At 59.1% G+C, this 26,683-nt stretch overlaps 7 protein-coding genes across 7 annotated transcripts; 4 read left to right on the top strand and 3 right to left on the bottom strand.

Annotated features, from left to right (window-relative positions):
* Nucleotides 1-1,901: 1,901 nt before the first annotated feature.
* BXZ73DRAFT_57797 (heterokaryon incompatibility protein-domain-containing protein) lies at nucleotides 1,902-3,594 on the bottom strand (the record flags this gene model as incomplete). The annotated part of the gene is made up of 2 exons (XM_048021614.1): nucleotides 1,902-2,873; nucleotides 3,460-3,594. The coding sequence occupies 2 exons, from the start codon at nucleotides 3,592-3,594 to the stop codon at nucleotides 1,902-1,904; spliced, it is 1,107 nt and encodes a 368-aa protein (XP_047871068.1).
* Nucleotides 3,595-6,788: 3,194 nt separating this feature from the next.
* On the top strand, nucleotides 6,789-7,811 carry BXZ73DRAFT_108557 (uncharacterized protein; the record flags this gene model as incomplete). The annotated part of the gene is made up of 6 exons (XM_048017180.1): nucleotides 6,789-6,874; nucleotides 6,922-6,949; nucleotides 6,999-7,058; nucleotides 7,156-7,402; nucleotides 7,453-7,746; nucleotides 7,798-7,811. The coding sequence occupies 6 exons, from the start codon at nucleotides 6,789-6,791 to the stop codon at nucleotides 7,809-7,811; spliced, it is 729 nt and encodes a 242-aa protein (XP_047871067.1).
* A 1,211-nt stretch (nucleotides 7,812-9,022) lies between these two features.
* BXZ73DRAFT_108556 (laccase hybrid) lies at nucleotides 9,023-10,745 on the bottom strand (the record flags this gene model as incomplete). The annotated part of the gene is made up of 4 exons (XM_048017179.1): nucleotides 9,023-10,037; nucleotides 10,092-10,390; nucleotides 10,446-10,514; nucleotides 10,566-10,745. The coding sequence occupies 4 exons, from the start codon at nucleotides 10,743-10,745 to the stop codon at nucleotides 9,023-9,025; spliced, it is 1,563 nt and encodes a 520-aa protein (XP_047871066.1).
* A 3,228-nt stretch (nucleotides 10,746-13,973) lies between these two features.
* Nucleotides 13,974-15,276, top strand: BXZ73DRAFT_57783 (uncharacterized protein; the record flags this gene model as incomplete). The annotated part of the gene is made up of 5 exons (XM_048021613.1): nucleotides 13,974-14,119; nucleotides 14,180-14,768; nucleotides 14,827-14,915; nucleotides 14,969-15,164; nucleotides 15,214-15,276. 5 exons carry the CDS (start codon nucleotides 13,974-13,976, stop codon nucleotides 15,274-15,276), a joined length of 1,083 nt encoding a protein of 360 aa, XP_047871065.1.
* Nucleotides 15,277-17,272: 1,996 nt separating this feature from the next.
* Nucleotides 17,273-18,574, bottom strand: BXZ73DRAFT_57800 (HET-domain-containing protein; the record flags this gene model as incomplete). Its single annotated transcript, XM_048021615.1, has 3 exons — nucleotides 17,273-18,076; nucleotides 18,238-18,256; nucleotides 18,411-18,574. 3 exons carry the CDS (start codon nucleotides 18,572-18,574, stop codon nucleotides 17,273-17,275), a joined length of 987 nt encoding a protein of 328 aa, XP_047871064.1.
* Nucleotides 18,575-18,824: 250 nt separating this feature from the next.
* BXZ73DRAFT_108553 (uncharacterized protein) lies at nucleotides 18,825-20,032 on the top strand (the record flags this gene model as incomplete). The annotated part of the gene is made up of 4 exons (XM_048017178.1): nucleotides 18,825-18,849; nucleotides 18,910-19,326; nucleotides 19,589-19,744; nucleotides 19,815-20,032. The coding sequence occupies 4 exons, from the start codon at nucleotides 18,825-18,827 to the stop codon at nucleotides 20,030-20,032; spliced, it is 816 nt and encodes a 271-aa protein (XP_047871063.1).
* A 1,444-nt stretch (nucleotides 20,033-21,476) lies between these two features.
* On the top strand, nucleotides 21,477-23,088 carry BXZ73DRAFT_57801 (heterokaryon incompatibility protein-domain-containing protein; the record flags this gene model as incomplete). The annotated part of the gene is made up of 2 exons (XM_048021616.1): nucleotides 21,477-21,617; nucleotides 22,126-23,088. 2 exons carry the CDS (start codon nucleotides 21,477-21,479, stop codon nucleotides 23,086-23,088), a joined length of 1,104 nt encoding a protein of 367 aa, XP_047871062.1.
* Nucleotides 23,089-26,683: the final 3,595 nt, after the last annotated feature.

Raw genomic sequence — 26,683 nt, 5'->3', positions numbered from 1 at the left:
GAAGCTGACGCAGCCGCATGGGGCACACCCCCCGACAGGCTAGCCCCATCAGTTGCTTAAATTGAGCACACAACCCGACCACGTGGCATCGCGAATCCCTCGCGCCCTAGGTCGCCGGAGTACACCCGCCTCGATGGACAGTGGCGATGCTTCGCGAACTGCGCGTTGCTGGAGACTCGCCTTGCCCCGTATTCTGTGAACAGGAGAGCAGAAGCGTCCGCTGAATCCCTCTTAATCCCAACACACGTTCCCCTCGACGCCCCTCCCGACCGTCCATCTTCCCGCTGAGCGCACTGTCACCGTCACGCACTGCCCCCGCTGACGCGCCGTGCTCGCCCTCCTCGACGCCCTTCGCCTCCCAGCCGACGGGCATCTCTCCGCCGGGCTCATCCAGCCGCTCCCCAAGCCCGCCACCACCGTCTCAACGCGCCTCCGATGTCCACGCGCGTGAGCCTCGACGCCTTGCATGACGACCTCACTCTCCTCGTTACCTCCACCTCCGGCCCGCACACTTGACGCGCGCGCCTTACCAGCGCACTGGCACGAGCGTGGCCCCCCCTCCCCTTGCTCCCTTCCGTGTGCGCACTGCGCCTCCACCTCGAGATCGGTGCCGAGCTCAAACACAACCGCGCTCGACGCCCTCACCGTGAGCCTAGGACACTCTCCGCGACGACTCCCAGCGGGCTCCGCCACCGCCGCATACCTGCGCGTGGCGCGAGCCGAGCCGGACGTGGGGGAGGCGGTCTGCCCGGCCCTACGCATACTCGTGATCGAGCTGTACCCGCCGCCGATGCCGCGGGCGCGCGGACGTCGTCGCGCTCGACGGCTTCCCTCGCATCCTCCATCCACGATCCCTCGAGAAGCTCACCCAGACTCCACCTCTGGCGGTTGACGTCTGTTGATATCCGAACGACCGAATGAAGCAGGAGAACTGCGTCACCCAGCGTGTACGTTGTATGCTCTCTGAAACATCAGTGAATGATGTGCGGTTATACAATATTTCAATAGGTCGTGCCCTACGTCTCGTCCCACCATGTACACCTGTAGCTATGACCTTCTAACCAGACGCATCTGTCCACGACGCCCCTTGCGCTTATACAGCAGGATGTTTGCTTGCAGCGTTTCTCTACCCAACGAACTAGGGGAGAACGATAACATGATCCCCAAAGACCCATTATGTGCGCGGCGCTTCACTGGCCACGGTTCGTGCATGTCGATATGATCCATTTCGCACGAATGGGCAAGCGCAGCGGCGGGGAATTTTTTCCTACTGCTGAGGGTCCAACGAATGACGCAGAAGTGTTTTCGGCCCGGTTCTCCTGGATCTGGCGTCTTCGTCGCAGTCTGAGATGATGGAGAGGATGGCCCGGATGAGCGTAGGTGGTTGTCGATGTGGGACTCAGTGCGAGAGCATGTACCAAGAATGATAATGACCCTTGCACTTTTCGGGTTCCTGGTGCGCTGGTCATGAAAATGAAGACAGAGGTCCCCGGTGGAAAAAGGCGGCGGTAAAGTGCTTGCGTCGCCGTCGAAGACGAAGTTATATAGTCGGAACTTCCAGAGGCAGTCATGTAAGATGATGTGAAAGGGGGAGCTGGTGGTGGTGGCTTCGCAGAATCGCCTCAGCAACCCCATGCCTGTGGTGTCGTCCTCGGAAAGGTCACCGGTGTACGGCGGCGGCAGGGCCGCAACGCGCAGGTTGGTCATCGTCCAGCCATGTGAGGCGATGGCCGTGCTCGGTCTCTGCATCCACACAACGGATTTTTCTGCAGGCTGGTATAGCGAAGGAGCGCGGCCAGTGTTGTCCTCGTTGTCCTCTTCGTCCAACCTTTCAAGCAAAAGGAAGAGAGGGTTGGGATTTCTGCAGAATAAGTCGACGAGGATGAACCTATTTGTATCATTCAGAGGCAGAACGGCTGCGTGGAGCTCGATTCCATCCGGCGACATAGAGAACGTGGGAGCGCGGAGTTCTTCGGTCGCACTTGCAGTCGAGCCGTCCTAAAATGGCCGTCAATGTAGTACAGTGTAGAACAGTAGCCATACCAGCGTACCCCACGTTCTTCTCTCTGATAGCGGTGTTCGTTCGGTTTGTAGAATACCGGATTCAATGCGAGTGGGACTCCATAATAATCTGTGTTTCTTGGCGACGGTTGAAGGGGGAGAAGATGACGATGTGTTCGGCTTTGGGGCATCCCCTGGAGGGCCAATTGGAGGTCTCCCAACTCATCCACATACCATCGTGTTCCCAGAAGAAAAATCGAAGGATCGCGCGAAGTCTTTGAGATTTCCATGAGGAGCCGGCAGAATGCGTGTCGGCCTTCGCCGTAGAGCGTCGGCATGTTGACCCCGAAAAGCCCGAAGAGGCTGTAGGCACCGTCTTCCGGCCTCGTGGTTTCCCGATGCGCCGCCCAGGATATGCGTGTCGCGATACTAGCGTCGGCAAACGAACTCTCAAAGCGGAGGACTGCCGCAGAGATTCCAGTTGCCTCTTCTAGGCGGTCGGCGAGCTCGTACTTGGTGCCCAGACATATCCAATAACTGGAATAGAACACGACGAAGCGGGCCGCGATGAGCTCTTGGAGAGTCCAGCCCCGCCTTTGCCACTTGCTTCGTTTGAATTGACCGTCTTGGAACGGATCTGTGTGTGAGTATCCGACGTTGCTGAGGTAGACGCAACAGATTCTGGAGAGGGCGTAGTAGCGGAACATGGAATTGATGCCTTCCGAGAGCTCGGCACTGCTCTCCTTGTTGATACAGCACGTGTCGACCCAAGCGTACTCGTACCCATGCTTCTCGGCGAGCTCAAGGAATGATCGAACTTTTGGAGTTAGGCGATCGCGTGGGTTGAACCATGGTGGAGACGGCCGGCGTGGCTCAGAAATTGCTTGGACGGGTATGGGAACAGGGGACAACAGCGTCGTGGGAGTAGGCGGCTTCGAATCTGTCGAGAAGCCTTGGTTCGCGTATGTCAGCGCCGAGGAGGAAACACAAGCTTTCATTAAACTGACCGGGCTCGCATTCGGTACCGGCGGCTATTCTCCCGTCTTGGTAATCCCCGTCTTGAACGCGATCGCGGACGACAGGAGAAGTCTCGTTACGGCGGGGAGGACGTAGATGTCGTAGCAACTTGACCGTGTGCATGATTTGGGATTTTACTTTACAGAAAACATTCTTTAAGTTTCTGCGAGCTGCAGATTCTTTTGGGACCGCCTCGGAGATGAGAGAGCGGAACTCGTTGCGGAGAACTGCCGCTTCTTCAGAGACTGCCTGGGCGACGAGAGAATGGAGTTCATCGTGGAGAACTGCTGTTTCATCAGAGACTGCCTGAGAGTTGAGAGATCGGAGCTCGTCACGGAGAGCCACCGCTTCTGTAGATACTGCCTGAGAGATGAGAGATCGGAGCTCGGCTCGGGGCAAGTAACGTTGGTCTTCCGGGGAGAGGGTGCTGTTGGATTCTACGTTCAACTTTTGAACCTTTTGAAACGTCTCTTCTTCCCCCTCCCAGGTGTGCGACAGGATAGCATAACCTCCAGGAACGTCTTCGGGTTGGGGAAAGAAGACGAGGTTCGCGCGCGCAGTGCCTAGGAGCCACATTGCTTCTATCACAAATATTAGCACAGGTATTCCACGCGAGTGCAGGCACGAATACCGGGTGCGAGTTGGTTTGTACGATTTTCTGGAGGAGTAAGTGCAGACACTTCGGGGGCATGAGAAAATGCGATACAGAGCATGTGAAGAGCGGGCGTACAATTCTGAGATTATCAAAGACGGTCGATGGTTTCTGTGGGACTTGGTATCACAGAGGGAGCTGACAGTGGCTGGGAGGAGGTGCAAGATGAACGAGACGGGACGTGGTATCGGTCGAGGGCGAGACGAAAGAGTCCAAGAGCGAGGGCGACCCCAGTCTCATGCACCGTCCGCACGTTCCACCGTGCAGAATACCCACGCGATAACATCAGAGCGCCTCTGACGATTCTCCCGAGATATGAAGGCGCACAGAGTCCGGGCCGGCTTTGCGCTCTCAGGGCGAGATGACCTTCCCATCCTCGAACAACGTATCAGATGCTATCGTGTGCGTTCGCTATCAGTGGGCGAAGCCGAGAGCACTCTATGTCAATTGTCGAGAGGCACATGATGTGGTCCGATACTACATCTGGCGGATGTACGTACAGTGGTAACGCCCTGGATGTTCGACGATGCCTGGATCACGAGAGTGGACGTATCCGATCAGCAGCGCTCGTTCAAAATGACAGTGCATGCGTGCGCATAGGCACCATACGCCAGCTGGGTGCGAAGCGGACCATCTCCAGCAACAACAAGCGCGATAACATAGATATGTTTGGCTGCACAACCTCGAACACCCATTGTTTTGAGCGTAGATAAGCACCCCAGAGATACATGGCAGCTGATCCCAAGCATACGCAGGTCGGTCACGGTTACCGATACATACCGTTGCAACGAGGATTTAAGCGGACTTGCCGCAGCGTTTCGCTTGCCGATGATGGCACATACCACGGTCTACGCGCATTGTGAACAGAAATATCGCCCGAAGCTTGCACCAACGAGACTCTCGAGCAGTCATACGAGTACGTCCGCGTGCGCGTGAATAGTCAGATTACTTAAGAGCGGCGGAAGAGCCGTCACCAGTATCCAGGAGTACGAATGGAAGCGCGTTGAGTGCGGGAAGGAGGAGAGGAGCTGGCTGCGGACTCACATGATCACCGCGGTGCGCTCGACCCCGCTAACGTATGTCCTGGACCAGGGATTCGGGAATCATCATCGTGCAAGTCGATTCGAAACGGCGAGAACATGCACAAGGTCGTGGTGCGGCTTGAGACCCTGAAAATGCACAACTGGGAGAGCTTCCACACATAAAATGCTCCGCGTGTTTTGGGGATGGCGGGGGCTTGAAAGGGTCGAAGTTGACGCAGTCTGAGTTCACTCGGGCGGCACCCACAGGCACCAGCGCCAACCAGACCACGGTCCGCATTCTCCGAGGCGTAGACGCGCATCGTCATCAGCGATTCGGCGCGGCCCAGCTCTGTCTGGCAGCTCGTCCTCTTTCCCAGCCACGCTCCCTTCTCAGGCCACGCCGGCTGCGTACGCACCTCTCGTCAACCCACGAGGCATGCGCTCAAGGCGACGCCGCAGGAGCTTCTACGGGTCGTGTCGTATCGACGCTTCCGCAAGCCGAGAGATGGGCCTCAATGTCAATGCACGAGGGTTTTTATGGCACGGGATATACACGCGACGCGTCGCTCAGCCAAGGTCTGTCTGTCCATTTTGAACGGCTTTTTTTTTTCCACCTGGACGAACTTCTGCCCTTCACCACAGACGGTATCAGTCCTCCAGGTCGGCCTTCGAGACACTCTTTGAAGTTGGGTCCTTCCATCTAGGCTATTTCAAGTAGGCGACGAGGATACGCGGATCCAGTCACACGTCAGGATGGGTGGAGGCCGTTCGCAGTGCGTTTGACTCGCACCCCTACTCCATACCTGTTTTCTTACGGTCGTTGTTCCTCTGCTCAGGAATCGACGGACCCAAAGATCGCACACGAACCCGCGGGTAAAGGCATACGGAAGGCTGTGGCGGATGCATGAGATGGCTGGAGGTGTTTCAGTCGCTGTGGTCGATCATGAACAGCAGTATCACGGTGCTCTTATGGTACGTCCTACTCCTTGGATGTCTCGTCCGTTTTCAGTCGCCCTATATTCTTCCGAGCACACCCTTTTTCCGATGCCCGTGCATATAGTCAGACCCATCGTTATACACATCCTATGCGCTCCGTAAAACGCGTCGTCCAACGCCCAGCTAGTACGACCGATGGGGTGGTCCAAACCCTCTCACTCGCTCCGTGGTATGTCTCCTTTCCTTTTGCACCATCTGTTCTCCTCATCTCCATGGGCCTTCGTTTGCATATCCCTCCCACTCGCAGAAACGACGATTCAACCCTTTCCTCGTGCCCGTAACCATTCTGGAGTGGGGAAAATCCCGCCGACGAGGGCCCCAGGTGATGGATGAAGTTCTGGGCGGGACGACAGCGCGGCGACGCACTCGAACCGCCGATCGTGCAGGAAGCTCCCGTCTCTGCGTTGCGTTTCTTAAATGCTGTCCTACTGTTACAACTGGTGAGCGACACACTAGACCATATTTCCGCGGCACCAACTCCCCTCTCATTACAGCCTGCTGTGCGCTCTCCTCGAAAACCTGTCGAATCGACTCTCTGCGGACCCACCCGAACTTCCTCCTTGGCTGAGCCTTACGCCCGAATCGACAACGCGGGTTGTCAGAGCCCTGAGGCGGAAGGTGAGCTTTGTTCGCTTCGCCCTGTCTATATTATATCTGACGCTTTTCACCCAGGTTGTTTCTCACTAGGAGAGCGATTGGCAGATGAACGTCGCCCTTTTTGTGCGTACTGCGCGCTCGAACTCTCGATTCAGGCGCTAATGGGACAGTAGGACATCAAATACAACGATCCGACCATTTACCCCGACGGGGACGCCTCAAAGATGATGTGGTCGAGTCCATCGACCAAAGCTTACCGAGGCCGAGCGTGGACCTCTTGCAAGATAATCATCGAACCCGTATTTGGAAGAACTGATGGAGATGCGCATAGGCGATTCGAACCGGTTGGAGGTGTTCCCCTCCCACTTCACGCGAATGTGGATGAGCAACGTTCCGTGAGTCGACTCCTGCCTCGTTGATGGCTTTATCTAACGCAGGTGGAACAGGAACTACACTGCCATGAACACCATCAGCTACCATCTACATCGTGGCATACCTCCAAGATGGCCATCGGGCGGCTGTGGCGTGAAACTGTTTTCTGTCAGCTGGGCACCATCGGGGAAGACTCCGACGAGACCTTTTTTCATATGTATGTTGCTCGCTCGCTGCTGCACTATTCATGCTGAACCTTCCCAGCGGGTACACTCTCTTTCTCCCTGACGAGGTACTTCGCTACATGAGATGCAACCGGATCGTCTCCCACTCCATCACAGACGAAGCCTGTCATAGGTCGCCCGCCACCCCCGTACCCCCTTGACGAGCTCACGAAGCGTGTCAAGACCTTGATCCTTGGACACTCGCCGTTCTCCGACGAACATCCGCATCCCCCCCAACGTGATCACGTTTTTCGGCCTCCCCATGCATTTCCAGCGCGTCGCCTCCCTCACCCACTGGCTCTCCGAATCCTGCGCACGCATCCTCAGTGGCCCCATGGTATCCGACATCGCCCCCTACGGCGGCGAACACCCGATCCCGGTCTCGGACCGCAAGCTGCGGTGCATGCTTACGGACCCGTGGCTTGTCAGCCTCGATCCCGTGCTCGCGACCGCGCTGCACTCCCCCGTGCTCACCGCGCTCCCGTCCGGCTTCGCGCGCACGTGCGCGACGACATCGCCGTGTGGGAAGCGCCGCTCGAGCCAATGAGCGTAATGCACATGTACATGATAGGTCACCCGCTCGCGTGGTGGTCGCCACAGGCGCCATTGCAGCCGTGCACGCTCCTCGTCCTGTACCGCGCGGACGTCGTCGCTCTCAGCTCGCTCGTCGAGGCCGAGTCGGTCCGGCGCGTGTTTGGGGACCGGCCGACAGCGCCGGTGCCAGGGACGGTGTTCGTGCTCACCGGGCTCGAGTACGTGCACCGCAGCAAGTGCGTGCAGGTCAGGATGAGCCCCGCGCGGGTGGCACGGACGCGGAAGGAGAAGCGGAGCGCGGTGCTGTGCCGAGACGACGATGGGTCCCAAAGTGAGCCAGCTTTTTGCGTTCAGAGGTTGGTGGTTTGACTGACGTTACCAGAGCTTAGGGTTTGAGGCGAGCGAGCAAGGCTTCAGGCGAAGCTTCAGTGCGCTAGGACCGCATGGGCGCCGTAACCTAAGCAGATACAGCGCATCCCCTTGTATGAACAGTCGGAAATAATGGTCGGTTATCGTGACAGTCGTCCCGGGCCCCAGCGAGCAAGTGGATAGCAGTTGCGACGGGTGCAGGCGAAGTGCGTACCGGACGGAGCGCTCCTAAGTAGCACTCGCAGTGCAAGTGATCGACGCAAATTTAGAGTCCGTGCTGCCTGCGGCGATCGGTCTGAACCAGCTGGGCGCGGGACGCGCCCCCGGCCGGTCAATCGATCACGCCCCGAGCTCGAACCCGGCCGCGGCGCTGGGCGCGGCTGTGCATGTGAGGCCTCAAGGATCCCCGTGGCAGCGCGCGAGAGTCCGACGTGCGCCCGCCGGAAGCTTTCAACGTTTCAACCTTCAGGCTTTCCGCCCGACCGTCGCGCTCGCGGCAAGGGATGCCGGCGGGGAAGCTAAGTACCGTGATCGGGCGCGGGCGCAATCTCCGTCTCCTCCCTGGTCCGCCGCGGGCGTCCAAGTACTCGGTACTCGACCGCTGACGGTAGCCTGCTACGAAGGGCATAAATTTCTCAAATGGCGGGCCAGCACGCACACTCAGAGGCAGCTTGAGTTTCGTGCGCCATCTGCACGATCGCCCTGCGGTGCGGCGAGTGTGGGCGATGGGCTTCGGACGGCGGAGTTCGCATCCGCACGCGCGCGCGCGAGGCGGTGTAAGGGTTTGCCAACGGCGAACTGCGCGCGGACTCCACAAGTTCTCATCCCACAGAGCTTCGATGTCAAGCCCGAGCGAAGGAGGGCGATTATGCATAACTAGATCGCAGCGCGACGCTACACGTGCGGGGCAGTAGGGTATGTACGACAACGACGGCAAAAGACAGTAGCGCTAGTCCACACCACAAAACGGAGCGTGCTAGCGTGGGGGGTGTGTGCTAGTCCAAGTGAGAGAGGAAGGCGAGGGAGTTTGCGACGATCCGAAAGCTGATGTGCGGGGAAAAGAAACTCGGAACTACTAGGAAGTGGCGCCGTGCGCACGCGCACTCCGTGTGGGTAAGTTAGGTGAGAGCTAAGAAGAAAACATGTTCGTGCGCGGGGAACCAAGACGAGACGCGAGGCCTACACACCGTCGCCGAACGCGCGGGGGCAGCGGGGGGTCGCGACGTACGTGCGCGAGCTCACGACGTCGTGTTGGTATACAGCGAGTTGTACGTCGGGCAGAGCTGGTCCCACGCGTCCGAGGGCGAGACGAAGGACGAGACCTCCGCGACGTCCTCCGCCATGACCACCGCGAACCCGGCCTCGAGATGGAAGTCGATGTGGCAGTGGAGGAACCACGGGCCGGGGTTGTTCGTGTCGAAGCGGATCGTGACGTTGTCGCCAGTCGTGCCGGTCGAGACGGTGTCGCGCTGCGGCGGGTTCACGAAGTTGTAGTCGCTCGAGTTCGCGGAGCGGACGACGTAGAACGTGTGACCGTGGAGGTGGAAGGGGTGCGGCTGCCCGGGCGCGTCGGCGGTCATCGGGAACGAGATCTCGATGGACGAGTTGGAGGGGAGGGCGATGATGGAGCCGTTGGGCATGAGCTCGGACGCCGACGACGCGCCGCTCATGATCTGGAGCAGGACGGGGACGGTGGGCGACGTGTAGGTCTCGTTGTTGATGAAGAACGCGCTGCCGTTGAAGCTCATCTCCAGGTTGATCGCGAGGTCGACGCCGCCGACCTCCGCCGTGCCCGGCGGCGTGACGTTCTCGAGCGGAACGAGGTCGGTCTCGCTGAGCAGAACGAGGTCGCTGCCCTGCTCCGTCGTCGGCTCGGTCTCCGCCGCGCCGTCGTAGCGCAGGATCGCCGAGTTGACCCCGCTGTCGAACGACGTCGTGCCGGCGTTGGGCAGCGCCCGGATCCAGTAGTTGTCGACGTCCTGGTCCGCGGTGAGCACGAACGAGTACCGCTGGCCCGCGAAGATCTGGATCTCGTCCACCGTGATCGGCGTGTGGTTCACCGCGTCGACCTCGATCACCGTCATGTTGTGCCCGTCGATCGAGAACGTGTAGTTCGGGTCGCACGAGAGGCTGACGAGACGGAAGCGGTAGCGCTTGCCCTGCGTGACGGTGATGACGGTGAGGTTCGCGCTCGCGCCCTCAGTGCTGGTCGTGCGACCGAGACCGTTGATGAGCGTCGCATCCGAGGCGGTCCTGAGTAGAAGGACGGTAAGCCGCGGGGAAGGACTGAAGTAACAAAGTACTCACGGGAAGCGGGAGCCGAGAGCCGCCGCGGTGTGGTACCAGTCCGTGAGCGTGATTACCGTCGAGTCGTCGTCGACGTCGTACAGGTCCAGGTGCGGATCGTTGGGGTCGTAGACGACGAGGGCGCCGCGGAGGCCGTCGCAGTACTGCGTCGACAGATGGCTGTGGTACCAGAACGTGCCGGCCTGGTCGGTCGCGGTGAAGTCGTAGAGGAACGAGTTGTTGGCCGAGATGGGGCACTGGTTGACGAAGGCGGGGCCGTCGGCCCAGTTGGTGCCACTCTGGAAGAACCCATGCCAGTGCTGTATAGCGCGATCGTCAGCACGCAGTGCGTGTCCATATACTGGGCGTGCTTACAATGGTCGTCGCCGTGAGCATCGTCGCGTTGGTGAGATCGTCGACGACGTTCAGCTGGAAGTTGTCCCCCTGCACCCAAAGTCAGCGGGGAAGCAGTGCGACGAGGACGACGAGACATACCATGTTGCCGGTGATGAGCGGGCCGGGCATCTCGCCGTTCACCACGACCGCGGCGCGAGTGTGGCCATCGGGAGTGACGTCGGCGTTGCTAATGGTCAAGTCCGCGACGGGACCAATGGCGGCAGACGCGAGTGGAACGATCGCAAAGAGCGAGATTAAAGACGTTAAGGTAGGAGGCATCCCGACGAGAAAAGACTGAAGGAATGCGGGGTCGGGTTGGTGTGGAGAAGGGAGTAGACCAGGTGAGTTGGTGTTGGTGAGGAACGTTGGACAGGCTCGTGAGGCTTATATGCGGTGTGAGGCCTTGCGGCGATGCGTTTACGAAGTACTGCGCCATCTTCAAAGGCCGTGGCGGAAGCAGGCTCTACCTGGCGCGCATCATGGCCGCGTGGCCGTGCACGAAGGTCGCTACTTAGTCCTTGCTCCGTCGGGGTCCAGATGTTGGTTTGATTTTGAATCTCGATGGCGATCATCGCGCGTAAACGTTGGCCTGCCGTCATTATACCGCGTGCGCAAGCCCCAGCCATGTTATGTCTGCGCTGCGATTGAAGACCTGTCAAGCAATCCCTGGCATCCGTGTTAAGTATCGGGCACGCTTAGTTACACTTACCAGGTCTTGAGTTCGGCGTCTTCTGAGAAAGACACCTTCTATCAAGGATAATGCACTGAGAGAGACGCGCACGGTTCTCCGTCCGACCATCGTGTCAGCGTGCGTCGCTGCGCATGACGGTGTCATCTGCACAAATCACTCACTTCGGCTGCGATGTAGCTTCTGGTCCAGTGCACTGCGTCATTGCCCGAAATGCGCAGCCAATTGGAGATGGCCAGAGCATGGAAACTAGTTTGCCGGCTTGCCAGCGGATGAGCGCTGAAATGAGCCGCGCTGCGGGCGTCTGTCCGATGCTGATCTCCGTCCACGGCAGTACCCGGCGCTGACTCAGCCACTTCCATTCCGCCTCCGCCGGCCCACGGACTTCTCCGCAGCACACCGCAACGCGCTCCTCCGTCGATGGGCGCCGTCGAGTCGAGGCTCTATCGCCGTAGCCACCAGTGCCGTCACTGCGGGGATGCGTATTATTCAACCGTGTGTACTCTACCAGGCCCGTGATCCGACACGGTCATGAAGTCTCCCGCCTCACGACGACCAGCTCGACACCAGCCGACTGCATATCTATTCCCGAACAGATGAAACAAGACTAGCCGCATCGGAGATAAGAACGCGAGCCCGACACAGACATGAGCTGACACGGGGACTAGAGCTCGTCTTCGGCCATGGCAGTGACTTCATCATCAAGTCTGCAGCGCGACGATTCAAGCGATTCAAGCGATCGGAGGGAAACGTTGTCCGCACCGATACAGGCATCCTAGCGTCGTGCCGTTGGCGAGCGTTGGCGCGACGCGCGGCACCCCATGGAGACTTCGGTGTTCAGTCTGCGTCATTACTAACATCATATGCGGCGGTCGGAGGGAGCGAGTCTGGGCAGGCAACTACTGGGGCCGTGTTCGGTCTTCAAGTATTATAAGTAATGCCGCTCCTCTCGCATCGACCCACACACCCGCTACCGCTCGTACTCTCGTTCCACGCTCCCTACCTGCTCGCTCCATCGCACTTCAACTTCAACTCAGCCTCACTTCTATCGGCACAATGCAGCCCAGGTGTCTCGTCGGTCTTACCTACATTCTCATGATGCGGCCGTGGCAGTGTGTCGTGCGTCCCGTCACTTCGTTGAACTGAGCTGATTGAATTTGTGGCCCCAGGCGCCCTCTGACAAGCCCTTCCATTCCTCCATCGCGACGTTGCCTCTCTCGTCTGGGATGACCACCCGGAAATTCACCGCCACCCGCTCTCCCATGAGCACGACGGACGGTGAGTCGGGCCTTGTTTCATTTGATGCGCCCTCCAACTAACATCTTTCGCCTTATCCAGTCGAGTCCTTCATCACCACACACGCAGGACGATGTGACTAGTCACTAGGTGAGTTGTGCGCGCGCGCTCTGCCCTGGCTCCGAAATACGAATACATGCTTACCCGACTCCCATTTTCAGATAAAGCTGCGCGCATGCACCATATTTTTGTGCTGAAAGCGCGACGCTGTAGTTTTTTTTTTTTTTTTTTTTTTTTTGGATCCTTGTTTATTGCCCTCGAGGGCGGAGCCCTATGGTAGGCATAACATACAGTGAGTTCGTACGTAGTGTATCCCAGAACAATGGAGAGCGTCGTCTTTGCATATGCTCCCTCGGGAAGGATCCCGAAGGCGCAGCGGACCGAAACTTGCCGGCAGGCGTCAGCCGGCGTGCCAGTGAACCTTGTGGGGCTCGGGGTGTGTGTATGAGTGGGGAGTGAGAAAGAGAGACCGAGTGCGTATAGTATGGGTACAGTAGTAGTATAGTAGCGGAAAGAAAGGGAATCCGGGAAACTTTGCAGTGGGGCCGGGCTTGGTTTCGCGTCTGCACCGTTCGTGGGGCGTCTTCACGCGGATGTCTTCTCGCGCTGGGGTGGCTGGATGGGGGGCAAGTGATCAGCGGTGTCACGTACAAGGAGTCTTCTTGACGCTGTAGTTGTACATGATTCTGCCCGTCTCTGTGATCACTGCCTTCTGATTCTGATGCTCTTCGCTTCGTCTCAAATGCGTGCCACTCGGATGCGTTTTCCTCGACTTCTGAAGTTCCGAACGCTCATTGCTTCATTATGGGCGTGAATACGCACCGCAGAGTGACCAGTTGTCGATGACTGCGGCGATGACGCCATGTGCCGGCCCGAGATCCGGGGATTTGGCGACGTACTGCCGGTGCCGGCCGAGCCCAGCGTCCGGCCTCGCGCAGGGCGCCTAGGTCTCGCGCAGTTTTCCCGTCGAGTCCGCCCGCGGCGCGCGTTCTCTCATCCCCTACTACTTTTCGTCCCTCTCACCTTGCTTATCCCTCTTTCTATGCGACACGCGTCCAAATGCGCAATGGTAGTGCGAGAGAAGATTGCTTTTGGCCTTCATTCTCACACATTAAATGGGGCGGGCCGCGTAGAGTGCGCGAGGCATGAAGGCTCCCCAGTCTTCTCCGCCGACGCGGACGAGCTGTTCAGGAAGAGGGATTCATGCTGAAGTAGGTGGTTTTCAACATCTTGTGACTCATATCGAATGTCACCGTCTGCGCCGTCGTGTTTTGTACACGTCAAACTCGGTACGGGGACAACCCATGCGAATCTGCCAGCCGAGTCAACTGTACCTCCGAGATCGCGTGCTCCAGATCATGAAGCGGGAGAACCTTTTCCCGCACCATGGGTCCGAGGTCAGTTCTCGGCGCCTCTCTCAACCCTTTCGAACGGCGCACGACGTCACGAGAAGCCGCCATCGTGGAAGGTTGGTCCGTCTGAAGCGTCGATCGAACGCTGCGATATTCCTCCTCTCACAAAACATGCCTCACGCCACGGCTTTCCCGCCATTCCCAGCAGACAATCCGATCCATCCTCTGCTCGTAGTCGACTACGAGCTTCTCAAGGCACACGATGAAGCTGAGATCGCCAAGCTATGGAAGGCGGCAACTGAGCTCGACTTCTGGTGGTACATAAGCACCTTCAATCTCCCACACCCGTATGTCGCCTCCACTCACGCACTCATCAGCCTGAAGAACCACGGTGCCGACACCGCGGTCAACGCCATGTTCGACACCGGCGCCGCAACATTCGCGCTCCCCCTCGCAGACAAGATGGCCTTCGAGCAAGGCGACGCCGGGTTCTCGTTCGGGTACAAAGCGTCCGGCGCGACGCTCACCGATGCCTCCGGCGCGCGCGACACGACCGACTTCCTCAACATCGCCGCGGACGACGCGCTCGCCTGGCCCACCGTCGCGCGCCGCACCTACCCCGCGCCGGTGAACGCGCGCATGGGCGACGTGGTGGGCCCCTTCGTCCGGCGCGCGATCGAGCCGAACGGGACGATGCTCGGGATCCTCGACGAGAGGTTCGGGCTGCCGCGCGGGACGCTCGCGAGCAGGCATCGGACGGACGAGTGGAGCGAGAGCGAGGCGCGGGTCACGCGGGGCCCGCCGCGCGGGCCGTCTGAGGGCATCGACCGACGACGAAGCCAAGGCGGCGCTCGCGAGTCGCCGCTCGCCGCTCACACCGACTTTGGCAGCCTGTCGTTCTTGCACAACCGCCTTGGGGGGCTGCAGGACATGGTACCTGGCACGCAGACGTGGCGGTATGTCAAGGTGGGTCCCCATCGCACTGTCGCGCCATCGAGTTGACCGCCGTCTCGCCGCGATACAGCCCATTCCCGGCCACGCGATCTGCAACGTCGGAGATGCACTGACAATCTTCAGCGGTGGCCTTCTCAGGTCCAACCTCCACCGCGTCGTGTAAGCGTCCCATCACACGCGCACCCTGTCTCCACTGATTCGGCTCTGAACAGACCTCCTGGAGAGCAGGCGCGGTACGAGCGATACTCGCTCGTCTACTTCACCCGGCCCGGAGACAGCGTCCGTATGGCGCCGCTCGCGGATCAAAGCGCGATCATCGCCGATGCGGTCGCACGCGGCGCGGCGCGGCACCTGCGCGAAGTGGTTCACGCGCCATGGGTGGAGAACATGCGTGTCAGCAACGAGATGGTGCGCACGCTGATGATAACACAGCTGTTTGCGGCTGACGAAAACGCAGGGAGCGAACGGGGATGTGTGGAACGCCAGCCGCGGTGCGGAGCACGAGCCTCACCTGGCGTAAGCATTGGTCTCTTGGGTATCCTGCATCATAGTGTAGCACTCAGTCGTCGTCGTCTCATGTCATCATCTTTCAGCTTGAGCCGTTTCGTTCGGCGATCGGCATGATGAAAGCACGGTGACGTGCGCTGCCGCCACGCGATCGCACATCGAACTGGCGTATGCGTACCTGTGCTTCGTGAGCGCGCGCGAACACTCCGGCGAGCGGCGAGCGGTCCTCCGAGCTTTGAGATTGGAGTCCGAACGTCGCGCGCACACGCAGACTTGCCACTGTCCGCGGCCAGTGAGGCACCGGCGGCCGCGCGCGATTTCGGACGCCTCTGATGCCGTGTCTCGTTGCGGTCGTCGCCGTACCAACTGCCGCGGAGGGTGCACACTTGTGTGCTCATTGCGGCGGTAGCACATGCAGCGAGGAGGACTCGTGAAGCGTCACTTACCGCACATCTTCCGCGCATTCTTCGCCCTCGGTGGGTCTTTGGCTCCGCGCGAGCCCGGCGGTCGCACGCAGTGCAGACCGAACGGGCGCCGCTGGAGCTATCACCTTTGTGAGCGGCAGTTATGTGGAAACAGATCGAGAGGAACATGTACATGATCAAGTCACATACCACGGATACTTCGAGAAAAGCGCCGGGATCTCACCAAACCACCACACCGGTGCGTTTCCCGAACGATGGCGTCGTCTGACGGCGTCGATGAGGCGAGAATGACAGAAGAGAGGGGAGGGGAGGACACACGGCGGGGAGCAATCCTATTTTTCCTGATGCTTTTATACCGCTATGAACAAGAACGGTGGCGGAGTCATCTGATGCAATCGCACGTTATGGGCGAATCTGAGACATGTCCAGGGCAATCATTCCCCGCCACAACAGAAAACCCGAAAGGAGACAACGCAAACAGCGCCCACTGTTTTTGTGTCCGGCGCCCAGTGTGCCAGTCATCGAGCAGCGCCAGGCTTGTGGGTTCTTTTACAGATAAGGGAAAGTCTCCTCATATGGATCGATGTACACAACACAAACGCACTCTACGTGCTGACAGATAACGAGTGTTTAGACACGCGGAGCCTCACCTGCAGCGTCTCCCCGCGCAAACTAAACGGACTCCGCATGAACGTCAAGCACACAACATACCGCCAACCCCCGCACTCGCGCTCGATTCGCCTCGCATCCTGTGCTTTGACGTGATCCGCGCCGCACGAGTGCGCGGCGCCGTCAGCGAGAGCCCCGTCCATCGTGTCGTACCACCGAAGGACGCAAAAGTGCGCCTGCGGCCCGTCCGTCCCGGATGGACCGGTGGCCGGTGTCGGAGAACTTGGAGAGTCGAGAGAGGGACTCGTCGGAGACAGATGAGGATGAGGATGAGGACGGGCGGTGTCGGAGGAGGTTTGGTGGAGGTGGGAGTCCCGACATGTTCCGAGCGAGATGAGCAGGACGGACTTGTCTGACGCCTGCAGCTTGAAGTAGAGGACGAGGGACGTGAAGGGCCAGGGTACAGGACGAGGTATGGTGCTCGCGCGCTGACTAAAGCTCGGAGGGGACAGGTCGTCGTCCAGAGCCGTGGAGAGAGCGCGGAAGTCGCGGAAAGAGAGATGGAAGGGAGAGGCGGCGGTTATCGCCTCGACGAAGTGCTTCAGTTCGACCATCTCCTCGTGATGGTGCGCGGAGGGGTCTGTCACGTACGGCGGGCGCGCGACAACGCAGACGCTCGACATCACCCAGCGCGTGGCAGCCAATTCTTGGAATCCTTTGAACATGCGCACGACGTGTGTCTCCACCGGGTGATATAATGGCAGACTCCCGGCGGAAGTGTCGAGAAGCTTTTGCAGGATGATGTAGCGAGGTTCCACCCCTTTCGTGCAGGACAGGTCTATGAGCAGAAATGTCCTCGCATCGTCGAGTGCGAGCATGGGGGCCGAGAGCTGGATTCCGTCTGGTGATAGCGAGAACGTAGGACCACGGAAGGTAGACTTGGTTTGAAGCGCTTCGTCCTGCTAATGTAGTCAGCTAGTCTATCACTGTACGATCATCGCTCAATCGCACCATGGATCCACTCGTCCGAAATACAGCGTGGTCGCTGTATCCGATCCTGCCACATCCATCGAACTCCTTCGGGGTCGATGGAAGGATATGCCGAGCATGAGTATCTGCCTCTCTAAGATCGGAAACAAGGCCGTCAAGACTCTGGACGTCTCGAGCCGATCCCCAGAGGAAGAGAGTAGGGTCTCGTGACGTCTTCATGATCTCTTCCAAGAGTCGGATGAACGCATTGTCGCCCTCCCCGTAGAGCGTGGGCATGTTGACCCCGAAGAGCCCAAAGAGGCAGTACGCCCTATCCTCGGGCCGCGTGGTCACCCGCTTCGCCGCCCAGGACATGCGCGCAGCGATGCTCTTGTCCGTGAACGACACCCTGAGGCTGAGAATGACCGCCGGAATTCCCGTGATGTTCTTGAGAAGGCCGGAAAGCTCGTGCTTGGTGCCGAGGAGCGTCCACTGGCGAGAAAAGAAGACGACGACGCGCGACGCGATGAGCTCTTGGAGTGTCCACCCACGCGTGTGCCACCGGCTTCTCTCAAAAGCGCGCGCCAGATCTTCCGAGGTATCTGGATCGGATATCGGACCTGAGAGCTTGACCCCGGCGGTGTGAACGTCGCTGAGGTAGACGTAGCAGACTTCGGAGAGCGCGTAGTATCGGAACATGGAGTTGATGGCCTCGGTGAGTTCGGCGCTGCTCTCCTTGTTGATGCAGCAGGTGTCGACCCAGGCGTAGTCGAATCCGGCCTTCTCCGCCCGTTCGAGGAAAGCGCGGACCTTGGGAGTGAGGCCATCACGAGGATTGTGCCAGGTTGGCGTCGTGCGGAACGACTTCAAACCATACGCTATCAGCGTGCAACGTAAAAGAAGTAGCATGGAAGGAATTCGTACCGCAGCAGACGGATCTCGACCACCCGGTATTGCGAACGCAGAGCCACCCGGCTGTGGTGTAGAGAGCTTTGTGGGATCGTCGGTCCCGACAAGATTATCTGCGGAGGCGGAACGCCGAACCGAGACCACGTTCATCGTAGAGATCGGCTGCTTCGCGCTCTTCGGGATGCGTGGAGTGGTTTTCCGTCCAATTTGTGTCGGTAGAGCGTCCAACGCGAACTGTCGATGTGCTTCCTCATTCAGCCTTTGGACAATCTGGAAGGTGTCTTCCTCTCCTTCTCCAGGTTGCATCCACGTGTGAGACAAGATGGCATATCCATTGGGGACATCTTCGGGACGGGGGAAGAAGTCGAGTCTTGCTCGAGCTGTGGTGAGAAGCCACATCGGCCTAGAAGGGCTGCTATTAGCGTAGGCATAAAGCATAAACAGCCATGATACTGACGGGTGACTCACCTCGTAGATGTGATGAAGAATTAGGAGGTGAGCGCGCGACTGATGAACACGCTGCTGCCTGGACTTGAGTACTTGAGTATTCGCGATGCAGAGCCACGGAAGGGCCCACGTACACTGAAAACGGCCGACAAATTGGATCGCAGCTGCGAGAGTATGGTGTGGCTGCACAAGCCCCGGTGTCATGGTGCCCGCTTCGGGTCAAACACGTGGCCTCCGCATCACGTGTTGACGCGTTGAGCTGAAATCTGACAACCTCCTCCTCCTAGGCTCCTCCTCCCTCCTCCTCCTCCTCCTCCTCCTCCTCCTCCTCCTCCTATTTGCACCCAATCTGCACCACTCCACGCGCCCCACCATCGATTGCACCGTGTTCCTCGAGAATATTTCCAAGGATCCTCGAGGGTTCGTGTCTGGCGGCTCACGTATGCCAGGCTCGAGCAGCATCTCCACCAGCGACGCCGAGAACACAGTTCTGGGAAACACTGGGTATGACGCCATCCTCCTCGACGAGCTCGCGCACACCTCCCTCCGTGACGGTATCAACCTCTCCTGCTGCCGCGTCTTTGCGCACGGCGACGCCGCCACGCTCCGCGACGTCCTCCAACAGGTGCTCAAGAAGCACCGTAGCATTACCGCGGGCAAGGTGACGGTCTTCGTCGTCGTCGAGACGCTTGTCAACAATGCCAGTTATGTACACAGCCCATCCAGACCCTCGGGTGACTAACTTTGACTCCTTCTCAGCTCCAGGGGCAGGCGCATTGCCATCAGAGCTCACGCAGCACGAAGAACTGGAGCTAGAGTCTTCCAAAACGAGATAGGTATGTAGCTTTCCTCACGCGTGCACACACCCCCACTGTCCCCCCATGATTGCCACCACTCCGCCCCAAGTCGCGCAAAGCCTTCCTTCGCTTGTGCTATCTCGAAGCGTGTGTTCTAACCTATCGTTAGGTTTACTTCTTGCTATCGCGCGGGACGCTCTGCTCGGGTTCCCACCGTACAACTTCCGCAACAACACGCTCGTGGTCATCGCGTCTCTGTTCGCGCAGATCTTCAACTCGTTCAGCCGCCGGTACAACATCTTCGAGGTGTGCTCAGGGACCCATGGTTCATGGGCATCACGTTCATCGGTGTGTCCGCTCCGATGCCATACTCATTGCTCACGATGTGTCTGTAGAACTCGCCGTCCAGCACCTTTCCGTTTTCATCGGAGGCGTCGTATTTGCTGTCACGCGCCTCGCCGGTCGTGAGTGCGGCGTTTCCCTCACGCTCAGTGTTGTTTCCCTCGCGATCAGCGTCGTCTCCCTCGCGATCAATGTCGTCTCGACCCGCTGGGCGCGCTCATCCGCATGGTTCCCAATGCCCCCTGCAAACACATTCAAGGCGCTCAGGTGAGCCTGCGCTTCCTCCCATCTGAGTTCCTCAATGCGCTGCCTGAAGACCAGTTGACCAGTGTAAGTGCCCCTGCCAAGAGACGGGGGGAGAGGGCAGAAGAGACCCGTTGACCCTAGCATACACCCGCCTACTTATCCCAGTCGTGTTCGTCGGCACGAAGAACTTCTACGCCACGCAGCCTTCGCCGACATCCAGTACACGTCACCCGCCCCTCCCCTCTTGAAGTCTCTTCTCACTCTACATTCAACCCCACGCGCAACCTGCGGCGCTCATCGGCTGTCGTAACCCACCTTTAGTTCCGGCCGCGCTCGGCCGCATACCGCGTGGGACGCGCGCATGTACACGCCGTGGCCCGCGCTCGCTGGGGATGTAGCAGGTGTGGTGGATGGGCTCCCTCGCTGAGTACAGGGCGGGTGATGTAGATATCCTGTGGTTCGGCCTTACGGCGATGGTGTATACAGGGATGCGGGAGCTGGGCGGTGGTGGGGCGAGAGGAGCACGTTGCCTCGGGAAGGCTGCGTTGTATACCCATACACGAAGTTGAAAGCGTTAAGTAAAGTGACCATGTATATATGCAACTATGAATGTTTGTATTTCTGGCCCTGCCTGACCGAACTGGCCGGCCTGGCGGCCCGGACTCCCTGAAACGACCCTGGTACAAGGACGCACGAAGCTGATGATGATGGATTCAAGCCAGAACCTCTAAGTAAGTGCCTTTGTAATGCTATAAGGACGCGCGAAGCGACATCCCTGAAGTCCTGGTAACCTTGATCAGGCCTGCCCAGAGCTCACAGGAACGTTGAGTTGGGAAATCACAGATGGGCTGGCCGGGCGCCGCCGTCCATTCGTATAGATGCACTGTGGCTGAGGCACTCCCGTTCACTGTCAGTGTCTACTCCGGTGAACTAGGCATCTTTGAACATCTGGGCGGCTATTTATGTACGTACATTCACCCGACGTAGTGTCGGACCACTTCTCGACGATCGCGCGCAATGTCTCGGCTGTCAGCTTCGCCCAATGGCAAACACGCCCGATATCACCTGACACGTTCGTGGCAGGGAATGCCATGTCCAAGTCATGTCGCCATGTTCCGCATGGTGGAACATGGCGGCCGCCGGTCGGCGTATGAGACCGGGGTCGCCCTCGCAAGGCTGCAACTTAGTCTCTTCCGTCTCGCCCTCAACCCACCGCACGTCTCCTCCCATCCATCTCGCGTTTCCTCCCAGCTATCGACGTCGACGCCCTCCGTGCTATCAGGTACCGGGAGACCCATTGACTGTCTTGGATACTCTCATCGTACGTCCGCTCTTCCGATGCCCTGTATCACATTTGTTTATTCTCCCGAAGTGTCTGTACTCCCCGCAAATCTTACGCATCAACTCGCACCCGGTATTCGTGCTTGCCCTTGCGTGAAATACCTGTGCTAATATTCGTACCAGAAGCGATGTGGCTCCTGGGCACCGCGCGCGCGGACCTCATCTTCTTTCCCCAACCTGAAGAAGTTCCTAGAGGGTATGCTATCTTGTCGCACACCTGGCTCGAAGCGGACAAAGCAGACACGTTTCTAAAGGTTCAAAAGCTGAATGTAGAATCCAACGGCATCTTCGCCCCGAAAGACCAACATCCCTTGCCCCGAGCTGAGCTCCGATCTATCATCTCCCAGGCGGTCTCTGAAGAAGCGGCCATTCTCCGCGACGAGTTCCGATCTCTCGTCTCCCAGGCAGTCTCCGAAGAAACAGCGGTTCTCCGTGACGACATCTGCTCTCTCATTTCCGAAGCAGTTCCAAAACAATCTGCGGCTTGGAAAACCTTGAAAAATGCTCTCAACAAAGTGAAGTCCCCAATCATGCAAACGCTCAAGTTGCCACTACACCTACGCCCTCCTCGCCGTTCCGAAACCTCCCCCGTCGGTCGCGATCGATCCGACGAGAACCGCCGAGACAGGCGAGCAACCGGTACTGTATGCGATCCCGGTCAGTGCAATTGAAGCTCGTCTTTCTTCATCGGCGCTGACATATGCGACGGATTCAGATCCACGCGTTCCCGGGATACCGTTTCGCCCTACTCCCACACCCGTCCAAGGACTTGCTGAGCCATCCCGCTCGTCGCCACCATGGTTCAACCCACGCGATCACCTCACTCCAAAAATTCGATCATTCCTTGAGCTCGCCGAAGAGCACGGGTACGAATACGCCTGGGTCGACACGTGCTGTATCAATAAGGAGAGCAGTGCCGAGCTCTCGGAAGGCATCAATTCCATGTTCCGCTACTACGCCCTCTCTACCATCTGCTACGTTTACCTCAGCGACGTCCAATACTCCGAGACTGATCCATCGGACGACATGTGGTTCGCCTTCCAAAGAAGCCGCTGGCACTGGCGGGGCTGGACTCTCCAAGAGCTCATCGCGTCCCGCGTCCTCATGTTCTATTCAAAGGAGTGGATCTGTCTAGGCACCAAGTACGAGCTCGCCGATCGCCTGGAAGAAGCAACCGGAATCTCCGCGGCAGTCCTCCGCTTCGAGAGCCCGTTCACCGACGCCAGTATCGCGACACGCATATCCTGGGCGGCGCATCGGAAAACCACGAGGCCCGAAGACGCTGCCTACAGCCTCTTTGGGCTTTTCGGGGTCAATATGCCGACGCTCTACGGCGAAGGACGGCACGCATTCTGCCGGTTCCTCATGGAAATCTTGAAAGCCTCGCGGGATCCTTCCATCATTCTCTTGGGAAAACGACAATACGTGGCTGGGTTAGAAGACCTCAAATCACGCCTCCGTAGAGAGCCCCAAAGCCGGACACGTCGTCATCTTCTCCCCCTCAATCCTTCACCGACTTTTCGCACAGCATCCAGGCCCAACCCTCAGATGCTCTACGACCCGTGTGCGCGCTCACGGAGGGGACGAAATGAGGTACGCTGGTATGGATGCTATTCTAGTACGCTGTACGATATTGACGACTACTTTAGCACGGCTCGATTGCGAGCGCGACCGCAGAACTCTGCGCTCCCACGTTCTCCATGTCGGCAGATGGGATCGAGCTCCACGCGGCCGTTCTAGCTCTGGATGACACAGATAGATCCCTCCTCGTCGACTTATTCTGCAGAGATCCCAGCCCCCTCTTCCTCTTGCTCGAAAGGGTGGACGACAAGCTCGTCGCTGGCGCTGCTACTCTGCTATACCAGCCCGCAGAGGAACCCGTTGTGCGCATGGATGAACCAAGCGCAGCGATCGCCTCGAATGGCTGGAAGATGGCCTACCTGCGCGTTGTAGCCCTCCCACCGTACACCGGCGACCTCTCCGAGGACTCCGCAGTAGGGATGGAGTTGCTCAGGCGCTTCTGCGAAGTCACCACTACCAGCTCCCCCTTTCACCTCACCTTTCGCAATTTCCTCGAGCTCCGAGAGCAGTACATCTTCTTCGACGGCGGCGCAAGCATCCTGCCGTCGCCCTATTCCACCGGAGACGTCTCCCTTTATTTCAACTGCAAGCCTCTGGACGATGTAAACGCAACGCTCGTCGTCGTTCTTGGGACGTGCTCTAACACCAAGCCCCCCATCCACAACCACCTAGTACGCTCATCTAGGCCAACTTCCTCGGCTCTATCATTCCAAACTGCGACGGGTATAGGTGCACCACGCCGAGAACACTTCTACGTCCTTCGTATGTCCGACCTGGGCCCAGGTGAAGAAGCCCCAACCGCCGCGACTGCACATTCGTGCGAGACGGATCATATCAGCATGTACGGACCATGGCCAGTGCAGCGCCGAGCGCAGTGTCGGTTGTGGAGAGCTGTGTTATCCTTTTCTCCCAGCCCGTTGGGTAGACTGGGAACACTGCAAGTGAAAGTCCGGTGATGTGCATCCACCGCCGCTGGTACGTGCACGCGTCCGTCAGACGCCCGCGCGAGCTCCGCGCCCTCACGCACGGTACATCCTCGTCCCGTGCATCCTCGTCCCTCATCCCTACGGTACGCCACACCGACCCTCGCGATCGCTCCGCTTCATAGTTAGCTACCCACCCACACACGTTTCTTCCCCTTTTCGTCCCCCCGTATCCCTCATTCCACGGCCGCCACGGTCAGCCACACTCGTTGCCCCGCTCCGCCACTTGTTTCCCTTATTTCCGGACATCTTCAGCTGCTCGCCATGACACTCCGACTCGTAGATATGTTTTGGGTGTTCGTTTCGGTCGTAGTCACGCTCTCGCGCAGGCCGCATTCGCATGTATTTAGACTCGACTCGCGCTCAGTGTTATCCAGTTCCTTTTCCTCGCATTTCTGTGCGTGCATTGTGTGCTCACTTCTCGACTTCGTCTCTACTCGACCTCAGCTCGTCTCATCTCGTCTTCGTCGCCCATCGTCATCGCACACGCCGCCTATCGACTATCGCCCTCGCCTATCGCCCGTCGTACATCGCCCGTCGCACATCGCCCGTCGCACATCGCCCGTCGCCCATCGCCTTCGTAGCGCCCGTGCGCGCCCCCCTCGTCCGCGTCTATCGTCTCTTCGCTTGTCCTCCTCTCCTCTCCTCCGCGTTCGCGCACTCCGTCCCCTTCCTCCTCCGCGACACCCTCGGACGTTCTGTCCCCCGGTGCTCGTCCCCTCTACCGACTTCCCGCGCTTCACGCCTACGCGGACTCGACCTCAGCCCTCACCCCCTGTCGACTCTTACCGGAGTTCACATCACATCATCTGGAGCCCACCGCGAGGGTTGGATTTAAAGTCCTTTCAGTAGGCCTCTGAGCCGGCGAGTACCTTCTTCTACACACCCCCCTCTCTTGCATTACGCCCTCAAACGGCGGTCCATACTCTCCACCACGGATCGCGAACCTTTCCGCCTTCGGCTCGTCGACTGGAACAACCCCCGAAACCCGCGCCGATCCGAGTCTACCGGATCATCCCCGACGTCTTCCCGCTTCGAGTCTCCAGACCCATCACCGCGAATATCCCCACTTCTATCCCCTGTCTACCGATCTGTTACCCCCAACGCGCCCCCACCTTCAGAAGCATCTAGCTTTGCAAACCGCGACGAAGAACTCCTAGACCTCTTCCGCCTCGCCTTCTACCTTCCGCCTCCGTCCCCCGAGATCCCAACTGCTCCGACACCGCCACCCCCGCCTCCGCTAGTCCTTCCACGTCCTTTCATCATGACTTATCGCATGCCCGCCCGCGGAGCCGCCGGAGCCCCATCATTCGATCCGGAGGGTGATCCGCGCACCATCCTCGGTTTCTTTGACGATCTGGAGTTCTGCCTCGACGAAGCTCGTATCACAGACGACGAGTTACGGAAGAAACACGCAGTCCGATACGCCCCCGACTCGGAGAAGACCATATGGCGCTCTTTCCCCGAATACACCGACGTAGCCCAGACGTTCGACGAGTTCAAACAGGCGGTAACTAAAGAATACGTCGGCGAAAACGGGATCGGACTATTCAGTCGACGCGACCTGGAGATCCACGTCGACGCGGCAGCGAACAAAGCCATGGACGCCGTCAGCACGTTCAACGCGTTCAGCCGTCGCTTCCGGGACATTGCGGACTTCCTCATCGTGGGCAAGCAGCTCCAGGAACACGAACACGACCGAATCTTCCTTCTCGGATTGCCTCCCGCCCTGCGCGCCACTGTCCTCGAACGTCTCCGTGTCGTCAAACCCACAGTCCTCTACCCCCGCGATCCCTACTCCATTAGTGACGTCACGGAAGCCACGCACCACGCCATAGAAGCAACGCTCGTTGGGACCATCGCAGGCAGCTCACACGCGCAAGTAAAGGCCACTGCGGTTACCCCTGTCATTAAATCCGAGTTCACAATGGCTATGGAGACGCTCACTACCACGCTCATGGCCGCGCTCAGCCGAAACCCTCGTGATCTGCCGCCGCATATGACACTAGCCCCAACCCAGCCTCGAGTCGCCGGCCCACGCACCTGCATCTACTGTGGCGACCCGTCCCATCCGATCCGCGCATGCCCACTTGTCACCACGGACACGACAGCCGGCTTGGTACGCCGCAACGAGGAAGGCAACGTGGTCCTTCCGTCGGGTTCGTTCGTCCCCAATGCATTCACCGGCAATACCCTGCGCGACCGAGTCAAGGCCTACCACCAAGCCTATCCGGACGCACGTGGTCCCGGGACAGCACAGCAGCTTCTCTTCGAGCCGCGCACACCAGTCGCCACTGCCCCACCGCCTATATCGCACTACGACAACTTCTACGAGCTCGACCTGGAGCAACAGATCCAGAGCCGCAAACAGGAGTTGTACGCGCTTGAACGACAGCGAGCAGCAAGGCAGAAAACCGCCGAGGCAGCCAACACCACGGAAGCTCGCGAGGAGCGTGCTCGGCGTCGTGCAGTCCGCTTTGACTCGCCCGAGCCTGAGCGTGGCCCTGCAGTCCCACGCGCGACCATCGAGGAGGTCCCGGACGAAGATGCTCCACCCGCCGCCGCCGCGACCTCGAGCACCGAGCCGAGCAGCGCGTTTGCCCCCACAAGCATGCACAAGCCTGAGGCGGTAAGCAAGGCACTAGTTCCCCGTGTGGAACACCCATTCGCCATCGCACGCGACGCCACCTACCAGCCGCCGACTCAGCGCAATTTCGCGACACCGCAGAAACCCGCGCATCCCTTCAGCAAGAAGCCCGACCCCGCTTATC

The sequence above is a fragment of the Epithele typhae genome, assembly GCF_022376455.1.
Source record: "Epithele typhae strain CBS 203.58 chromosome Unknown BXZ73scaffold_170, whole genome shotgun sequence".
NCBI classification, from domain to species: Eukaryota; Fungi; Basidiomycota; class Agaricomycetes; order Polyporales; family Epitheliaceae; genus Epithele; species Epithele typhae.
This window is presented reverse-complemented; position numbering and strand designations above follow the sequence as displayed.